Source organism: Sarcophilus harrisii, chromosome 3 (genome assembly GCF_902635505.1).
Source record: "Sarcophilus harrisii chromosome 3, mSarHar1.11, whole genome shotgun sequence".
NCBI lineage: Eukaryota > Metazoa > Chordata > Mammalia > Dasyuromorphia > Dasyuridae > Sarcophilus > Sarcophilus harrisii.
In genome coordinates, this window is record NC_045428.1 from 248,043,040 (window position 1) to 248,061,946 (window position 18,907).

General features: G+C 36.1%; 1 protein-coding gene across 1 annotated transcript in view; it reads left to right on the top strand.

Annotated features, from left to right (window-relative positions):
* The first annotated feature begins 5,644 nt into the window (after positions 1 to 5,644).
* The window catches only part of EFHC2 (EF-hand domain containing 2), a 217,312-nt gene continuing 204,049 nt past the window's right edge, over positions 5,645 to 18,907 (top strand). Inside the window, exon 1 of the mRNA XM_031959378.1 lies at positions 5,645 to 5,812. Coding sequence (XP_031815238.1) covers positions 5,771 to 5,812 — 42 coding nt within the window. The 5' untranslated portion in view covers positions 5,645 to 5,770. The remainder of the gene's footprint in view (positions 5,813 to 18,907) is intronic.

Genomic DNA, 18,907 nt, shown 5'->3' on the forward strand with positions numbered 1-18,907 from the left:
CATTCTTATCTTAAACCATAAATCTTTATCTTTTCCCTTTTAGTTTCTTTCACTTAGATTTGAGGAGCAGAGATGCTGATGTTACCACACCACACTGTTGTTCCTTATTGCAAAGAATACAATACCACAACCTCTTTTCTCTCTGCATATTCTTTTTCAGAACTAAAACTTTCAAGGTAGGGGAAAAATCTCTACTCTCTAGTCCTAATCTTTAGTTAGTTTCTTCTCTTCCCAAACTACAAGAAATGTGATAATGATCTTCAGTGATTTAGAGTCTTCTTGCAGGGCAATTAGTGAAGCCTCGCCAGAAGGATCATTAAATTTCAATTGTTTCATTCTTTATATTTGTATATACCAGTGCCTAGCACAGGAACTGCCCATAAATTTAACACATTTAAGAAATATATAAAATAATCACTCAATCAAAATAATGTGATTAAAGTAAATTAATATTTTAATTAAATTAAAATAAACTAATAAATTTTTGTTGATAAAGTGAATGATTAATTTCTGTCATCTCTGTTTTTCTCAAACTGATAAATTGGGATAATTCTTTACTTCCCAGTAGGGTTCTCTGTCCTCTCAAAATAGTTATTTTAAAAGAAGTTAAATAGTTTTTGAGCTAGTTTCAGTTAAACCTGCTTCTTCACAATCACAAAATTGAATAACCAAGATAATTTATCACAAGAGTAGCAGTGATTTGAATAGTAAAGTGCGATATATACTGGACTACTTGCTTGAGAATTTTTATCTCTGTTATTATTGAATAATTTAGATTTTTTTTAGAAGCAAGTCCTTGAGGGGCTTCTAACTTTAAGTTTGTAGTTTTAATAACAGGCACACCAGTGGTATCACACATATATATATATATGTAGCTAACAGGGTCATGAGTAAAAAATATATATAATCTAATCTTTTGCTAAAGTTGTGAATTATTTCTAATAGCTTTTTAGGAGACTCTCTAGGCTTCTCTAAGTATGCCATCATATCATCTGCAAAGAGTGATAATTTGGTTTCCTCATTACCTACTCTAATTCCTTTAATCTCTTTCTCAATTCTTATTGCTGAGGCTAGCGTTTCTAATACAATATTGAATAATAATGGTGACAGTGGGCAACCTTGTTTCACTCCTGATCTTACTGGGAATGGTTCCAGTTTATCCCTATTACATATGATGATTACTGATGGTTTTAAATAGATGCTCCTGACTATTTTAAGAAAAAGTCCATTTATTCCTATACTCTCAAGTGTTTTTATTAGGAATGGATGTTGGATTTTATCAAATGCTTTTTCTGCATCTATTGAGATAATCATATGATTTTTTTAATTTGGTTATTGATATAGTCAATTATGCTAATAGTTTTCCTAATATTGAACCAGCCCTGCATTCCTGGTATAAATCCTACTTGGTCTTAGTGTATTATCCTGGGGATGATTTTCTGAAATCTTTTTGCTAATATTTTATTTAAGATTTTAGCATCAATATTCATTAGGGAGATTGGTCTATAATTTTCTTTCTCTGTTTTCAACCTACCTGGTTTAGATATCAGTACCATGTCTGTGTCATAAAAGGAATTTGGTAGAACTCCTTCAATCCCTAATTTTTCAAATAGTTTATATAGCATTAGAGTTAATTGTTCTTTAAATGTTTGGTAGAATTCACATGTAAATCCATTTGGTCATGGGGATTTTTTCTTAGGGAGTTGATTAATAGCTTGTTCTATTTCTTTTTCTAAGATGGGACTGTTTAACCAATTTACTTCTTCCTCTGTTAATCTGGGCAAGCTATATTTTTGAAGGTATTCTTCTATTTAAGTTATCAAATTTATTGGCGTAAAGTTGGGCAAAGTAACTCCTAATTATTGTTCTAATTTCCTCTTCATTAGTCTCAAGTTCTCATTTTCATTTTTAAGACTAACAATTTGATTTTCCTCTTTCCTTTTTTAAATCAGATTTACTAAAGGTTTATCTATTTTTTTTATAGAACCAACTCTTAGTTTTGTTAATTAATTGAATAGGCTTTTTTTTACTTTCAATTTTATTAAAGCCTACCTTCTTAAACTGTGGTTCCTGGCCCTATATGAGATATCACAACTGAATGTGGGGATGGTAATCTTAAACATTTCTTGGGTAAAAAAGGACTACAAGTTAGAAAAGTTTAAGAAATTCTGGTCTAGAACATGGTGAAAGGTTAAGTGATTTGCTTGGATCACCAAGCTATTACACATCAGAAACAGGCTTGAATCTAGGTTTTCCTGGTTCTAAGGTTAGCTTTATCCACTCTGCCACATTGTGATTTAAATAGTCATTATTATTTGCATGATAAATTTAAATTCAGATACATTATAGAACTAATAAAAGAAAAAAAGGTAGTTTTAAAAACCTAGCCGCAGAACTTAAATAATTATTTATTACTCTTTAATTCTAGAGTTCTCTCAAAACTAATTTGTGAATTTATCTTGACATTTTCTAAAAAGTGTTGCTCTAGATTCAGCTAGCAAGAATCTATTGAACTCTCTGTCGTAGAAGAGGCATCATTTTTGCTCTTCAGCAATATTTTTAAAAAAGTTTTTATCTTATCTTTATTGATATCTTCTTTGGTGTTGATATCATATTTGCTTCCAAATATCTCTCTCTCCCTTACCCAGAGATCTATTCCTAAACAAAGATTTTTCAAAGGAAAAAAAAGGAAGCATTCAACATAACTAAGCAACACTTTTATTCTATCTGACAATATATGCAATATTCCACATCCACAGTCTTCAACTATGCAGAGGAGAGAGAGATATATCTTCTCAACTCTCTGAGGTTAAAATTGGACATTATAATGATATAATTTTCATTTTTTCTTTTTTGTTATTTTTGCTTACATTATTATATCATTGTGTATATTGTTCTGCTTACTTTCTCTTTTAGCATGAAGTTCATATGACATCCTATTTTCCCATGAATTCTTCATATTATCATTTCTTACAATGCAATGATACTCTATTATGTTAATATATGACAATTTCTTCAGTCATCTCCACATCAATTCTTTGTTGTGATCACTAACAATGATGCCTTGAATATTTTGATTTATGGAATCCTTCTGATTTTGACCTCTTTGGGTTATACATCTAGCAATGGAATCTTTAGGTCAAAGGGATATTTAATCACTTTCTTTAGCACAAGTACAAAACACTTTCCAGAATGGTTAGACCAAATGATAGTTCCATCAACAACACATTTTTGTCCTCCACCCCACATCAGAAATTATTTCCTAATTTTCTAATCTTTGTCAACCAGTTCTTTTGATTTGCTTTTATGTGTGATTTGGAAAAAATTTTCATACACTTGTTAACAACAGGCAGTTCTTGAGAATTTTTTGTTCCTATCATTTGACCATTGATGCATTGGGTAAATGAGTTTTGGTCTTATATATTTATTTTATATAGCTTATATAGCTTGACTATCAAATGCTCATTACAGTTATTGCCTCTTAGCAATCTAAATTAATTTTAGATCCATCTCCCTATATGTGCTTTTCTTTCTATAGTCCAAAGAGAACAATTTCTTCCTGAGTATTTTTATCCTGGATAGTTAAGAGGAAAGACACAAAGAATCTGGTGTCATGTGATTTCCATGACTATCTCATGATGGAAAATTTATTTCAGCACCTTAGTAGCCCAACAACAGTGCTATGGTCATTTGAAGTCACATGTCATCTCCCTTCTTTTTGGTACATGAATTTTTGGCCTAGACCTGAGTTTTTATTAATCCTGCAAGAACACTTTATAACTCTGGCTTGCATCTTTGACACATTCTTTTACACACACACACACAAAACAAGCCTTTTTTCCTGTTGAACATTTGGCACATAGTAAAACAGTTTAAAACAGGATATATGGTGGTTTTGTTACAGGACATCATGTCATCATTACATAACAAATATCACACCCCCACCCACACACACACATACCATCTTTTTGTAAGAAGTATTAGGAAACTTTTGATTCTCATTCCACTTGTCTGTTTGCTTTCTCTTTCTGATTTCCCTAAGTGGAAGTGAGCTTTCCTAAAACATTTCTTAACATTTGTACTTTAAATTTACTGTATTCTGTATTCTATGTAGTATTTATCTCTTTCACATATATTTAGAGATAGCAATAGGGAAAGATTGAATAAATCAACCAAATCATTGAATCCCACTTAAGTGGGATAACATGGTATGCTGGACTATCTTGAAAGTCTTTGAAAATTATTGAATGAGTTAGAATGACACTGACAGAAATACTTTTTTAATGAGTTAATCTATTTGAACATACATACCCTAGTGGGCTTGTATAATAAACCAGAAACTAATTCAGAACCTAAGAGATTTGTCTTTTAGTGTCTTTGGTATTCAAAATTCAGTTCAAAAGCTACCTTATACAGTAATAGCTCTGCCTGTTTTCCTGTTTCTAGTACTTCCTAGAGAAATTATTTTTGCATATTATATTATTTTGAACATGTTTTATATGTGTAAATATTGTTATACCTGTTAGGATACAGGCTTCTTAAGGATAGGGCCTATTTCATTTTTTTGTCTCAGCAAATGCCTCAGTAACTTCAATGCCACAGTAACTGGTTTATGGTAGGAGTTTAATAAATGTGAATTGATCAATCAGGGAACAATTAAAATAGTCTAGGTGAAAGGTAATGATGGATTGGACTATGGTAGTGAGCATATGGAAGGAGAGAAAGGGAATGCTTCAAAATCATGGCATTTGGAAACTGATGAAATATAGGAGGAAGGAGAGGGAATGTGAAAAGTCAAAGAAGATTCTGAGCTAATTTAGAAAGAGAGATGGGATTTATGAGAAATATAAATTCTGTTTAGGAATATTTTCAGTTCAGTTTGAGCTGCCTATGGGAGCTCCAGTGGAAAGAATTCAATAGTTGGCACTGGAACTCAGAAATGCCCGGGACTGGATTTATTAGATATGCAGCACTTTTGTGTATGTGAAAGGTGAAACTCTTGTGATCACATGACATGTATCTATGCAAATGGAAGTTGGGGATCTTTTTATACATACAGAGGTTATGTATATGTGTGATTCAAGTCAGTCAATAAACATTATAACTACAACAACCTACTATGTACCAAGCAATGTGCTCAACATCCTTGATCAAAGAAGGGCATAAAGCAGCCCATGCTCTCAAAAGCACAATGGAAGAGAGAACATGCAAGCAACTATGTACAGTCAAGCTATCTTCAGAATAAATTGGAGATAGATAATTAATAGAAAGGCCTCAATGAGCATTTAAGAGCTTTTACTACAGTGCATACGCATATAGATAGATACAAGGCCTGAATATGTTTGCAAATTTTGGAAGTGTTACTAGAATGAGCAAGATGATAAGATAATGGCATAAATGAACACATTTACACATCATGTGAGATATTAACATTTACATATTTATAATAACATTTACATATTTTAAGGTTTACAATAAGTACACAGGGAAGGTGTATTTCTATGGAAACATTTGTGAACATGGATAAAGCATACAGCTGTGAAAGTGAATTGCGGAGTGAACTTTTGAGCCATGCAGTAAGAGCAATTTCATAAATTCATCCGCGCCCTGCCAGTCTTCGGGATTAAGGGATCAATCTCCCAGAAGAGGCAACGCTCCTTTCTGCTTGGCGACGTCAGACCTAGTTTCTAGGCAACGGGACGCCAACCACCCGCTGCCTCTTGGGGAGCCTCTTTGCAATCTCCTCCCGGCCCTGCTCTGACCCGGCGCCATGTCCCTTCCGCAGCTGCCGGGATACAGTTTGAACAAGAACGTGAGTAAAGCTGGCGGGGGACGAAGGGGCTGGCCAGACCGGCCAGGAGCCGGGAGGAGCGAGGGCGTGACTGGAGGGCGGCGAGCAGTCGCCCCCCGCAACCAGGCCTGCGAGGACCGCGGGCTTCTTACAGCTGCCACTTAACGCTCGTCCCCGGGAACAGTTAATTGCTTAGGGATGACATTCACTCAGGTCCTGCAGCTGGCCCGCTTTTCAGGACCTGAATGCGCCTTTTCAGGCGCATTTATGTGAAGCGCGTTTTAAAAGGGGCGTGTTTCCTATTTTTTAAAAAGTCTTTCAATTTCCTCCTCTCTCCCAACGCCGCAGCGCCCCTCTAGGTACAGGGAAAACATAATTTATGTGCAGAAGACGAAGAGAAAATGTGGAAGGGGGATACCTGGTGTTCATTAGGTGCTCCAAAATCTGCGTAACCTTTATGTTGGTATGGTCCCTGATACCCAAGCAACACCATCTCTCCCACCTCTCTTAATACATTAAAATAAGAGGGAAAAAAGTACTTGTCTTCCTTCCTTCCTTCCTTCCTTCTTCCTCCCTCCTCTCTCTCCTTCCTTCCTCCCTCCCTTCCTTCCTCCCTTCCCTCCCTCCCTCCCTCCTCCTTCCTTCCTTCCCTTCCTCCTTCCTTCCCTTCCCTTCCTCCTTCCCTCCTTTCCCTCCCTCCTCTTTCCTCCTCCCTCCCTTTCCTTCTTCCTTCCTCCCTTTCCCTCCCTTTCCCTTCCTTTCCTTCCTTCCTCCCTCCTCTCTTTCTTCCTCCCTCCCTCCTCCTTTCCTTCCTCCTTCCCTCTTTCCTTCCCTTCCTCCTCCCCTTCTTCCCTTCCCTTCCTTCCCCTTCCCTCCTTCCTCCCTTTCCCTCCCTCCCTCCTTCCTTCCTTCCTTCCCTCCCTCCTTTCCCTCCCTCCCTCCTTCCTTCCTTCCTCCTTCCTCCCTCCCTCCCTCCTTTCCTTCCTCCTTCCTCCCTCCCTCTCCTTCCTTCCTTCCTTCCTCCCTCCCTCTTCCCCCTTCCCTTCCTTCCTTCCTCCCTTCCTCCTCCCCTCCCTCCTTTCCTTCTTTCCTCCTCCTTCCCTCCTCTTCCCTCCTTCCTTTCCCTCTTCCTTCCTTCCTTCCTTCCTTCTTTCCTTCCTCCTTCCCTCCCTCTCTTCCCTTCCTTCCTTCCTTCCTTCCTCTCACTCTCCCTCCTTTCTTCCTTCCATCCTTCTCTCTTTCCTTCCTTCTTTCCTTCCTTCCTTCCTTCCTTCCTTCCTTCCTTCCTTCCTTCCTTCCTTCCTTCCTTCTTTCTTTCCTTCTTCCCTCCCTACCTTTCTTTCCTTTTTCCGTCCCACCCACTTTCCTTTCCTCCCTCCCTTCTTTCCTTTCCTCCTCTCTCTCCCCCTTCTCTCTCTCCTTCTTTTTCTCCCTCCCTCCCACTCATTTTCCTTCCTTTCCTTCCTCTTTTCATTCCCTCCCTCATTCCTCTCGCTCTCCTTCCTTCTTTCCTTCCCTCTCACATTCCTTCCTTCCTTCTTTCCTTCCTCTCACTCTCCTTCCTTCCCTCCTTCCTCCCTCCATCATTCCCTCCCTCTCTTTTTCTCTCCCTCCCTCCTTCCCTCCTTCTTTCCGTCCTCCCTCCCTTCCTTCCCTCCTCCCTCCCTTCCTTCCTCCATCCCTCTCTTCCTCCCTTCCTTCCTTCATCTTTTCCTCCCTTCCTCCCTCCCTTCTTTCCTCCTTCCTTCCCTCCCTTTCTCCTTCCCTCCCTCCCTCCCTTCCTCCCTTCCTTCCTTCCTTCCTTTCTTCCTTTCCTTCTTTCTTACTTCCCTTCTTTTTTTCCTTCTTTCTTTTCCTTCTTTTTTCCTTCCTCTTCTTTCTTTCTTTCTTTCTTTTTTCTTTCTTCTTTCTTTCTTTCCTTCCTTCCTTTTTCTTTCTTTCTTCTTTCTTCTTTCTTTCTTTCTTTCTTTCTTTCTTTTCTTCTTCCCTTCCTTCCTTCCTTCCTTCCTTCCTTCCTTCCTTCCTTCCTTCCTTCTTTCCTTCCTTCCTTCCTTCTTTCTTCCCTTCTTTCCTCCCTTCCTTCCTTTTCCTTGCTCTCCTCATTTCATTTTTTCTCTCTTTTACTTTCCCTAGCTTCTTTCCTTCTCTTCCCTCTTCTATTCTTCCATCCCTTCTACTTCTTCATCTTCTTTTGCACCCTCTTTTCTATCCTCTTCCTACTCCCTTCTCTTTATTCTTATGGCCAGAGGTAAAAGGCCTATATAAACCACTAATCTCTATAAAAACTCACGTTAGAAAGAATTCAATTTGAAACATTAAGATTTATGGTTTATGGGAAATGTGTTGTACCTCTTGGGTATACCAATACTTGCCTTGATACAGTTACCTGGTTCTGTCCTATAATTCATTGTTCTCTTCGATCCTCTGTGTATATAAAATGACATCCTGGAAACTTCATGAGCCTTCATTTAAGCTTAATTAAAACATCCATTTCAATAATAAGAACCCAGAGCATGAAAATAGATATTGGGTCTAAAATGTCATTTTAATAAAAAAGGAAAACACTTTTCTTCAATGATAATAACATAAAGTTATTATAGATGTCCTCCAGGTCTGTTCTAGCCTTTAGAGATGTTAAAATATATGGAAAGGCAAAATGTTGTTGGCCAAGATTAAAATTAAAAATAAAATCTGCAAGCCTCTAGTAAATTTGATTTTTTAAAAAGGCATTTCTGTTATTACTTTTTTTGCTTGAGGCTAGTAGGGTTTTATTGTGGGCTTTGGAAATGGGAGACTACTTCTCAGATGTTTGGGGGAATTAATCATAAAATATAGTCAAGCAGTCAACAAACATTTATTTAAGTACATACCTCCTAAGTCCCAGGAACTATAGTAAGTGCTGGGGATGCAAAAAGAAGCAAAAGAGAGTCCCTATCCTTAAGGAGTTTACAATCTAACATATTTGTTAACTACCCGTTATTTGAAAGTATTTGAATATTTATTTCTCTATCCTATCATTAAATGTACTACTGTATATCTTTTTATATCTTTAGTAGTATATATAAAATTTCTATTATGATTAAAGTGACTATGTGACTTAGTAGAAAGAATATTGAATTTGGAAGGATGATCTCTGGTTCCTGCCTTAGATACTTATTAGCTAGTGGTTTTCCTGGTTTTTCCTCATCTATAAAAGAGGGGGAAATAACATTTAATACTAAATATGAATTACTAAGGTATAGAAGTAAGCCTTCATCATATAATGGCTAGGAAAGTAAGGCTTGTAATTATTGCCAGTAAATGAAAAGCCTATGGCCTCCTTCATGCAGCATCATTACCTAGCTGTATGGGTTTAAAATTAGGAACAATGGCAATATATAAATCTTGTTATTTTTAGGAGTGGTAAAAAACAAAACAAAACAAACAAACAAACAAACAAAAAAACAAAAAACCTGTGATTTCATCAATGTGGGGAATGTCCTTCATTTCCATAAGTGATTTAGCATGGTACAGTGACCAGAGAGCTGAGCCTGGAGTTGAGAGACTGAATCTGGGTCTCAGCTTCCTCAGTCTCTCCTATTTTTTCAGAATTTTGTGGAGCAATCAGAAGTGAAATGTTTAAAGTCACACAAGCAGTGTATGCCAGATGATTATTTGAACCCAGGTTTTCTTGACCATAGGGTCTGTTCTCTATCCATTACTGCCTTCTAAAAATAATAATGCTAGCAAGAATGTTTACAGCACTGAATGTCTGCAGAATGCTTTATAGATATTATTTTACTTGATCCTCACCACAACCCCTTGAGGTAGGTGTAATTAATTATCCTTATTTCATAAATGAAAGAAACTGAGGGAGAAACACAGTAAGTCACTTGCTCAGGGTCACCTTGTTAGCAAGTGTCTGAAATGGGCAGAGCTGGAACTCAGTTCTTTCTTGTTCCCAAATCCAGCCGTGTACCCACAATACCATATAACATGTATATGAGGATGAATTTTTTTGCCAGCGTGCCTGCACATAGAAGTTCAATGAGAAAATTTTGGTCCTAGAAATATTTTACCCTCTGAGGAATTCATTATAGCATGGAAATGACCTGGGTATTTGAAGGCTGTCAGTTGAGTACAAGTTCTAATAGATTCTACCAAGCTGGAAAATGCTTTTTGTATTTTATTTTTAAAAAATAATATTTTATTCTGCCATTACATATTAAAACAATTTAAAACATTTTTTAAAAAAAAGTTTTAAATTCCAAATTCTATCCCTCCCTCTGTCAACTCCCCTCTCCCCTGACATGATAAACAATCTGGTATAAATTATACATGTGCAATCATGCCAAACATTTCCTTGTTAGTCATTTTATGCAAGAGGATTTGAACCAAAAACAAAAGGAAGGAAGGAAGGAAGGAAGGAAAGAAGGAAGGAAGGAAAGAAGGGAAAAAAAAGAAGGAAGGTAGGGAGGAAAGGAGAGAGGATAGAAGGAAAGGAGGGATAGAAGAGAGGGAAGGAAGGGAGGAGGGAAGAAATGAAGGAAGTCTCACTATTTTTTTTTTATTATAATAACTTTTTATTGACAGAACCCATGCCAGGGTAATTTTTTACAACATTATCCCTTGCACTCACTTCTGTTCCGATTTTTCCCCTCTTTCCCTCCACCCTCTCCCCTAGATGGCAAGCAGTCCTATATATGTTGAATATATCGCAGTATATCCTATATATGTGTGCAGAACCAAACAGTTCTCTTGTTGCACGGGGAGAACTGGATTCAGAAGGTAAAAATAACCCGGGAAGAAAAACAAAAATGCAAACAGTTTACATTCATTTCCCAGTGTTCTTTCTTTGGGTGTAGCTGCTTCTGTCCATCATTGATCAATTGAAACTGAATTAGGTCTCTTTGTCAAAGAAATCCACTTCCATCAGAATATATCTTCATACAGTATCGTTGTTGAAGTGTATAATGATCTCCTGGTTCTGCTCATTTCACTTAGCATCAGTTCATGTAAGTCTCTCCAAGTCTCTCTGTATTCATCCTGCGGGTCATTTCTTACAGAACAATAATAAGGAAGTCTCTCTATTCAGACAATATTAGTTTTTTCTTTGGAGGCAGCATTTTTTTAAATCATGCGTCCTTGGGGTTTATTTTAGATCATTGCATTGCTAAGAATAGCTAAGTCATTCACAGTTGATCATCATGCAACAGTGCTATTACTGTATGCAAAATTTTTTTGGTTCTGTTCACTTTGTATCAACTCAACTCATATAAGTCCAGGTTTTTCTGAAAGCATCCTGTTTGTCATTTCTTATAACACATTATTATTTCATCACAATGCTATACCACAATTTATTCAGTCATTCCCCACTTGGTGGAAAATCCCTCCAATTTCTAATTCTTAGCCACCACAAAAAGGACTCAAACTGGAAAATTTTTAATCAATGACCTAACATACTTAGGATGAGCCAAGCTAAGTTTGGAGAGCCTCCTCACCAGAAAACTTATAGGAGAGATACTGTATCTAAGGAGAACAACCAATGCATACTGAGGAATTTACTGTAAAGTCAGTATAGGTGGAAAGCATATCTTTTTTGGGGGTGGGGGGATTTAAAAATTTTCTTAATAATTTTTTATTTTCAAAATACATGCCAAGATATTTTTCAGCATTCTCCTTTGCAAAACCTTATGTTCCAATATTTTCTCCTTTCCTTCCTCCCATTCCTTTCCCTTAGACAACTGATCTAATATATGTTAAACATGTGCAATTCTTCCATACATATTTCCACATTTACCGAAGCATACCATATACAAAGCATATCATTATTTTTTTCCCTCTAGATGATGCTTTATTGATCAGAGCAGGTTCATTAAAAATAATATTTTATTCTGCCATTACATAGTAAAACAATTTAAAACATTAAAAAAAGTTTTAAGTTCCAAATTCTATCCCTCCCTCTGTCAACTCCCCCCTCCCCTGAGATGATAAGCAATCTGATATAGATTATACGTGTGCAATCATGCCGAACATTTCCTTGTCAGTCATTTTCCCAACCCATCCAACAAGTTGAACATGGAAGAGAAAGAACTTGTCTGTCCTTCCCTCTTATCATACTTCCTTCTGTACAGAGCAAGGATAAAAAGAGTTCTTAGTACCAGTCCTATCACTGATAAATCAATGGGGATGCTATAAAGGGAAGGGAGGAGAATTAAATATAAAAGACAAAGAGATATATTAGGAAGTCACTAGGTCCAGAAAGAAAAAAGATTAGATTTTTGCAGGTTAGATATGGGAAAGACATTCTCTAAGAAGGAATGTCAGTTATGCCTGAAATATTGAAGTTACTACAATATAGAAAATTGTATGCTTCTAAAATACTTATTATACATGTCAATTTTCCAATATTAGGAAAATAACAGGCTTAATTTTCTCCATTTGGCTTCAAATGATTTCTGTTTATGTCTTGATATCTTAGACTCTTTGAACCAGCATTTATAGGTTCTGTTTATCATTTATTATTATTGCAAGCTCTACAGTTTTTCTGTGTGGTCATTTGGGATACCAAACTAAAGGATTTCCACCCCTGACACACAATCATATGTTCTAATATGAATTATCATTTATGTTGCTTTGATTGTACTGCTAAAGACATTTTATAAATAAAGTTTGGTATGTATTAATAAAGATACTAATGTATAAGTCTGACTACTCTCTAAGCAACCTCATCAGTTGCTATGGGTTCCATCATCATTTTTATGTACATGACTTCCAGATCTGTATGCCCAGCCTTCATTTTCCTTTTGAGCCCTAGAAATCCATCATTAGCAATGATTTTTTTGAACTTTTCAAACTGGATGCCTCATAAGCATCTCATCGACATGTCTAAAATAGTTTTGATTATCTTTTCCCCAACACACTTTCCTCTGAACTTCCCTCTTTTTGTGGAGGATTACCACTTAACCAGAGGCACAACTTCAGAGTCATCCTTCCCATTCCTTGTCACTTATTTCCCATTGTCCAATTATTTGAAGTTCTCTTTGTTGCTAGAGGTGATTGCCCAATTGACTGAACTCTTCTTGCTTGAGCAATCTTGCTCCATAATCTTATTATTATGGAATTGGATTGAGGAATTTCTTCACCCCTTCTAAAGGAACTAAGAAGTTTAAATTTCTTTGTTTCCTTCATATAACATGTTTATATCATACAGGTTTTTTGTCCATTAGAACCCAAAGTTGAGAGCCTGACCTGCTTTTTTTGTTTGTCTCTTCAGAGCCCATCCAAATGCCTGGAGGCAACTATTTTATAAGTGCAAGTTGATGGATCCTTTATTTGAATTCTACATGTAGAAATAAAAAATCTTATTTATATCAGCTTAATAAGTATTAGCCATGTCATGAGGCTGCTTTATTTACTAAGCTAAACAGACACATTTTTTGTGTTGTTGTTATTTAGTTATTTCAAGCCTGAATCTTTATGACTCCATTTGGGGTTTTCTTGGCAAAGATTTTGGAGTGTTTGTCTTCTCTAGCTCATTTTACAGATGAGGCACCTGAGGAAAATAGGATGAAGTGACTTTCCCACTTGGTCAGTGAGGCTAGATTTAAGCTCAAAAATCTTCTTGACTTCAGGCACAGCACTTTTATCAACTGTACTACTTATCTACTACCCCCATGTTTTTATAAGGCCAAACTTTTTAAACAGATATATTAACAAGCATATCATATTCACACACAGCAAGAAGGGAATTCTTTTTCTTCATAGTTGCAAAGTAAAATTGAAGTGCCAGATCTTATTTTCTTCTCATTTACCCCCAACTATTACTTAAAATTAAATTTAAGTACCATGTTTTTGACCACAAGATAGTTGCAGCTTTGATGAGTGTGCCATCTCTGTCTTTATCTCAAGTCATAAATAAAGGTGATATACAACACAGGACCAAGCACAGAATACTTGAGATGCTCTAGTGGAAACCTACTGCCATTAACATCTGTTCTTTAAATCTTAGCTATCCAATCAGTTTTGAATTTGTCTAATTCTGAACTAATTCATCTAATACCATCTCAAACATACCTGTCTTTCCCACAAGAATAGTATAGGAATTTTATCCAAAATCTTGCTAAAATATAAGTGATCTGAAATGTTCTTGATGAAGCCACTCACCACTTTCTGTTCTAGCCAGTCATCTTTTTAGTGACCTGTTACTAGAATTTTGCAAGGAATCCAATTCAAATTCACTGGTTTGGCACATGCTATCTTTTTTTCTTTTAATTGGAATAACAATCTTGTAGTTTCTTTTCCATTTCCCACAATCTTTCCAATTACTTTAAGTGCCTCAGCAATCATTTCCATTCCATATAATTGACATAGATTAGGTGACCTGAATTGATTGAGGTTAGTGAAGTATTCTCTTAGCATCCTCTCCTTACTTATCTTGGGGATCAATTTCCCCTTGGCCATTTTTGTACTTTTCTTTTCCTAGGATAAGTGTCATTCTCTTTGACCTAGAAAACAAGTAAAATAAGGCTTGAACAGCTTTTTCTTCACTCTGTTGTTATCAAACCATCCACCTTGACCTTTGTTCCTGTCCTTCCATCAGTTTCCCCTCTTTTTTCCCAGGATAGCTTTAGAGAATATCAATTTTTGTTTTCTTTCATTTCCTTTGTTAACTGTAGCTTATTTCTCAGCTTTAGGATTTTTGATGCTGTTTTTAATAGGACCATACTTTTATATCCATCATCGCTTACCTGATCTTACCTCTGCCTTTTGTATATTAAAAAGCAAAACAAAACAAAACAAAACAATCCCCCAAACTTAAAGTTGACACTAAACTGGGTATAATAGCTAATAATCAGAAATTCAAAAGGGATAAATATAAATTCCACATTTGGGTTCAAAAAGTCAACTTCACAAGATGAGAGAGGTATGCTTAGATTGCAGTTTTTCTGAACAAAGATCTAAGGTTATAGTGGACTTTGAGCCCAGTTAAAATAAGCATTGGAATACTACAGCCAACAAAACCTGGGGAATATGACTACTGAGAAAGCCATAGCTTCCAGGACTAAGTAAGTTAGAGATCCTTTGAACTTTGGTCTTGTGTGATCTTCTCTGGAGTAATATGTAAAGTTGTGGGAAACATAGCTTAAATAGGACGTTGATAGGACGAGGAAAATCCAGAGAGGGGCAACAAAGCTTGAAATCCATGTCATAGGAATTTTAGCTAAAAGAACTAGGGATATTTATATCCTGGAAGAGATAGATCAAGATGAGGAAAGGGCATAATTATTGTTGCTCTTGTTCAGTTATGTCAAACTCTTTGTGACCCTATTTGGGATCTTCTTGGCAAAGATACTGGAATAGTTCACCATTTCCTTTTCCAGCTCATTTTAGGGATGAAGAAACTGAGGCAAACAGAATTCAAGGACTTGTTCAGAGTGACACAGCTAGTAAATATCTGAGGCCAGATGGAACTTGGGGAGATGAGTCTTTCTGACTCTAAGCCTGCTACTCTATCCATTGAGCCACTTAGCTGCATGATAATTATATTGAAGTTTTTGAAGAGGCATGGTATATAGGAGGGATTAATTGGCTTTCTACTATTTAATTTCTGAAAACAGAATCAGGAACAATGGGAAATATCTAAGAAGCAAATTTAGATTTGATGTCAGGAAAAACTTCCTAGTTAAGAGTCCTCGGAAGTGGAATGTGCTTCTTCAAGAGCATAAAATGAGTTAATATTTTTAAAAGTGCCTTGTACAATGTCTGGATATAGTAAGTGCCATATAAATATCATTCCTTCCTTCCTGAAAGAGTTAGTGGGTTTCCCTTTTTTTGGAGGTCTTCAACTGAACGGTAATTGACTCCTTGTCAGGTAAGCTATAATAGATTTTTTTCTTTCGCGTATGGATTGGATGAAGTTCTGGCTGAGTTCCCTGTCAATTCTCAAAATTCTGTGATGCTGTGAAGATGAATTACTGCCTATAAACCCCACTTACTAATTTTTTTCAAGAGACAAAATATGTAATTATGAAAAATAGTTTAATTAGACCTTTATATAAGATCCTTCATTATAAATGCTATTTATATATGTAGACAAATCACTGAATGTGAGAAATATATAAATTAAAAGTTCGCTTCACCATATGCTTTGTGGAGTAGCTCACCTTTGATTTTGTTTGACTAAAAATTATAGTATAATTATAGAGTTGTCAGTCATCATATAATGAGACCTTCATTCTAGGAGAAATCTCCTTATCAGAAATTCTGCCTTTAAATCACTAGTTTATATTTTTACTAGGAAATGTAGATGACCCACAAAGCTCTTTATTGCCCATTAAATTGAGACCCACATGGGAATGGTTGTTCAAAGTGTCTTAAGCTGCTTCCTGAGCCATTCAAAAAAAATTTAATTTTCTGAAGGGCAGAGACTGTGTTTTGTCTTTGTCTCTCCAAAATTTTAGTAAGACATTTACTAAATTCTTGTTGAATTTGATTAAATTGAAATTTCTCAAATTGGCAATCAATATTTTATATCATTTGGCTCCATTATTTTAAAGAAATTAATTTTTTAATTAAAAAAAAATCTAACCTTATATTCCACTGGCCTCCATGCTATTCTTTGCAGTATATACTTCATGTCCTGACTTGGGAGATTTTCTCTGGCTTTTCCCACTGCCTCCCTTTTCCCTGCTTCCCATTTGCCTGAAATATTTTCTTTTTTCATCTCTACCTTCAGGCTTCCTGCCTTCCTTCAAGTTCCAATTAAAATCCTTATCTCTTCAAGATGCATTTCCCATTCATCATTAATTTTAGTGTCTTCCTTCTGAGGTTATCTTCAGTATATCCTCTGTACATCTTGTGCATAATTCTTTACATGTTGTCTCCTCAATTAAACTGTGAACTTTTTGAGAGCAAGTTTTTGGTTTTTGTTTTCTTTGTACTCCCAGCACTATATATATTTAGCTTGGCATATAATAAGTATTAAGTTTTTATTGACTTCTTCCAGAATCCTCTACTCTTTCTTGAACCCTTTATTGGTTATACCAACCTCCTCACTGTCCCTCCACATTTGCAGAGCTCATTTCTGTTCTTTAGCTTTGTTTCTGGTGTTTCTGGTGATCTTTCTAAAACTTTGACCCCTTTCCCTTCCTCCCCCCTCTCCCCCACAGTTGTCAGAAACTTTTCTATCTCAGAATTTCTAAAGCAATTTCTAAAGCATTTACAATCTAACACAAGTTAGCATTTGAATAGCACACAATCTTAAAAATCAGAGGACTTGGACCTATATTTGCATATGTAATACATATAGAAAAATGACATATTTGCTGCTCTTCAGGAGCCCCCATTCTAATTAGAGAAGATGAATTTAAAGGGCTATTGATAATTTTCATTTGTCTTGCATTTGAAAGATATGTGCTGGTTCTTTCAAATCATAATGTATTCTTTGAGAGTAGAGACTCTAGCTCTGCCCTGCCCCGCCTTTTTTTTTTGTATCTCTGGTACTTAGCACAATACTTGGCTCATAGAAAGTGATAAATAATTTTTTTTCATTAATTTATTCACTTAGTCACTGAAATTTTTCCTTCTTGGATCATCATCTTGTGTCATCTTCTACAGGTAGGTACACTTTGTCAGACTTAGGCTCCCTAGCCCTATCCCTGTTTGATATCATCCTGTTTTTTCTCTGTTTTGTGGCTAAATTTCATGAAAAAATCAACTATAATGGGTACTTTCACTTTCTTTCTTCTCACCCTCTTCTTAACCCCTTCTAATCCAGCTTCTACTTTCATTTTTCGACCAAACTTCTCTCCAAAGTTACCAGTGATGTCTTAATTGCTAATTCTAATGGCTTTTTCTCAATCTTTATTTGTCTCAACTGCTCTGTATCCTTTGGCTTTGCTGGTCACTCTTTCTTCTCTCTTTTTTCCCCCTAGATTTTCAAAACATCACTCTCTCCTGGTTATTCTTCTATCCATCAGACCATTCGTTCTTGGTCTTCTCATCCAGATCATTTCCACTAATCATAGATGCCATGTCTCACATTGTTTTGTCCTTGACCCTTTTTTCTTCTCTCTCTTCATTGAGACTCTTGATGATATCACTAGCTTCCTATGCTGATGACTCTCAAATCTAACTTTCCAGCTCTAGTTTCTATGTTGACATCTCTAACTGGATGTCCAACAGACATCTTAAACTCAATGTGTCCAAAACAGAACTATTATCTTTCTCTTTAAACCCTTTCCCTCCCAGTCCTTCAGGTTTATGACCCAGAAGTTATCCTTGACTTTATACTAAATCTTTCATCCTCCACATCCAATCTGTTGCCAATGCCTATCAATCAGTTTCACCTTTGCATTATCTCATGAATTGATTCCCTTCTCTCATCTGACATTGCCATACTCTAGTGTAGACCCTCATCACCTCGTGGCTCAATCATGGCAATAGTCAGGCTGTCTTTACATTCTGACCACTGCAATCCATTCTCCATTCAGTCACCTTCTTTCGACAGTTGTCGAACTATTCTATTCCTTATTTGAACTTATTTCCCCCAGTGTAGCTTTTTGTAGTTTTCCTTGTAAATCTCAGTTCATTTTTTTTTTATATACTAGGCCATATTTTTTGGATGTATTCTCTATTACCTGACTTGGCTTTCATCTTCTGTACATAACTTTTTGAAAACTAAATTTCTTAAGATCTTCATGTATCTGCATCAGTCTGTTTGTAACTCATTCCAGAATTTCTTTCCATCACTTTTCATTTTTGAGAATTTTTACATTTCTTCTGGACTGACTTGTAGTGTTTTAGTTGACAGAATTTTACCTATTTCATGAGATATCTCTTGTAACAAGAGATTAGTTTTATGATCTTATGACTGTTGTAGAATAATATTCTTATTTAAACAACAGTGAACTGTGTCAGGATTTTGAGAATGATAGACATTTTTTCCTGTTCTCCATAAACTTGTAGTTATGACAACAGAAACATAATCTTTCCCCTCTCTCCATCTTTTTATTTCTTTCCCTCTTTTCCTCTTCTCCTCCCTTGTCTTACCTAAGGCTCCTTTTCTCTCTCTCTTTTAACTCACCAGAAGAAGGCATTTCATATTAACCAACAAGGTGATTTCCATAAATTTTA